Source organism: Phalaenopsis equestris, unplaced genomic scaffold (assembly GCF_001263595.1).
Source record: "Phalaenopsis equestris unplaced genomic scaffold, ASM126359v1 Scaffold196041, whole genome shotgun sequence".
NCBI classification, from domain to species: Eukaryota; Viridiplantae; Streptophyta; class Magnoliopsida; order Asparagales; family Orchidaceae; genus Phalaenopsis; species Phalaenopsis equestris.
The window spans coordinates 1-1,415 of NW_018215990.1; the positions used below are offsets into that span (position 1 = coordinate 1).

General features: G+C 37.0%; 1 protein-coding gene across 2 annotated transcripts; it reads right to left on the reverse strand.

The window, feature by feature from the left end:
• Window positions 1–69: 69 nt before the first annotated feature.
• On the reverse strand, window positions 70–1,011 carry LOC110035096 (non-symbiotic hemoglobin 2-like). Of its 2 annotated transcripts, none has more exons than XM_020739339.1 (4): window positions 799–1,011; window positions 609–723; window positions 416–511; window positions 70–302 (listed from the first exon to the last, which is right to left on the reverse strand). In XM_020739339.1, exons 1-4 carry the CDS (start codon window positions 891–893, stop codon window positions 171–173), a joined length of 438 nt encoding a protein of 145 aa, XP_020594998.1. In that variant the 5' UTR covers window positions 894–1,011; the 3' UTR covers window positions 70–170. The 2 variants fall into 2 exon arrangements, with proteins under 2 accessions (XP_020594998.1, XP_020594996.1); XM_020739337.1 differs by having other exon boundaries at window positions 395–511; window positions 799–1,005.
• Between the last annotated feature and the right edge of the window lie 404 nt (window positions 1,012–1,415).

Genomic DNA, 1,415 nt, shown 5'->3' on the forward strand with positions numbered 1-1,415 from the left:
AAAAAGCCAAACTTGGAACAAGATTAGTACTGTCGAATAACATAAAACTGATGAAAACCATTCCAAACATATAAAACAACAACTTGCCTTGATTAAATCGTACTTACAGACAAACTAGTGACACATGGTTTCCTTCATTTGAAAAACACTACAAGAGCTCAAATCCTCTTCTATTCATTCATCTTAATCTTGATAGCTTCTGCCAGTCTGTCATAAGCAACTCCCCATGCCTTGCCCAATTCATCGCTCCATTGCTCACCGACTCCCTCATGGACAATCTTCAGTAGAGCCCCCTTCATCACCTTAATGTCATTTATACAAAAAGTTGGCGTCATAATCCATAATAAAGATTGTTGATGCTAAGCCAAAACAACTCAAAGTACACACAGAGCACCTCAAAGTGAGAATCCTTTACATTTTTCTTCAAATGAATGGATCCTAGCTTCTTTAGGGCATCCTCAGAGAGGGCAATATCACCCTTCTCTTGAAACCGAACTGCTGAATTGCATGTCTGTCGCACAGAAAGACCGGAAGAACGAGTCTGTAATCCAGTGAAGAAAAGAAAATCAAGTGTGGGTGAAAGAGAAAAAAAGCGCAAACCAACGGACCAGCTTGAAGACAACAAGAGCATGAGTCTTCAGCTTCTGATTGTTGTGAGGGGAATCCTTATAGTCTTTGAGAAAGTAGAACATGTCTCTCGCTTCGGGGATGTTGTCCAGAACCCTAATTCAGCCAATCAAAGCTCAGCGACGTTAGTAATCCGTAACAAAATATGATCCTAAGCATCTGGTTGATTACTCTGTGAAGAATCGGACGCTGAGGTTTCCAAGGTTTGGCCGCATTAGCTCCCAGGAATGCATGACTAGGGTTTTTTGCTTCTCGCACAGATCCATAGCTAGCCAGAAAAAGCGGGGCGGAGTTTCAGGGTCCTGTTAGCCTCAAAGTTGTTATCTTTATCGGTTATTGGTATCGTTGAACTGATTTTAAGGATGAACACAAATATTCCTAAAAATTTATTTTTTATGAAAAGATTCTTTCCACCATGTCAATTTTTTGCTCGGAACACACAGTAGTGATATTCATCTTTATCTCCTTCACATGCAGCTTTGAATTTTACTTCCATGAATATTATTGATTTCTTCTTAGATAATTATAAGAAGATTGTGATGTTGTGGTCGAAGGAAGTGGTTCAATGGGACATTTGGGAGCTAAGATAAAATTTTTTAATTTTTTAACCATGTTATGATATGCATTAAAATGATTTTATATGATTATTATAGGTTATATTTGTTGCCAGAAATTTTTTTTTTGAAAATTGAGTTCAATTTGATAGGATATAAACTTGAAATCAAAAGGATGATTTAGAGAAAGATATATGAATAAAATTTTATGTTTTAGACCGCCACTATAATTCT

Bases quoted from the DNA above. Each gene is read 5' to 3' on its own strand.
- LOC110035096 (XM_020739337.1), bottom strand. From the start codon at position 893: ATGGATCTGTGCGAGAAGCAAAAAACCCTAGTCATGCATTCCTGGGAG. The intron at 724-798 runs GTAATCAACCAG...TGGCTGAATTAG, and splicing joins AGCGTCCGATTCTTCACAGA to GGTTCTGGACAACATCCCCG. The intron at 512-608 runs GTCCGTTGGTTT...TCTGTGCGACAG, and splicing joins CTCTTGTTGTCTTCAAGCTG to ACATGCAATTCAGCAGTTCG.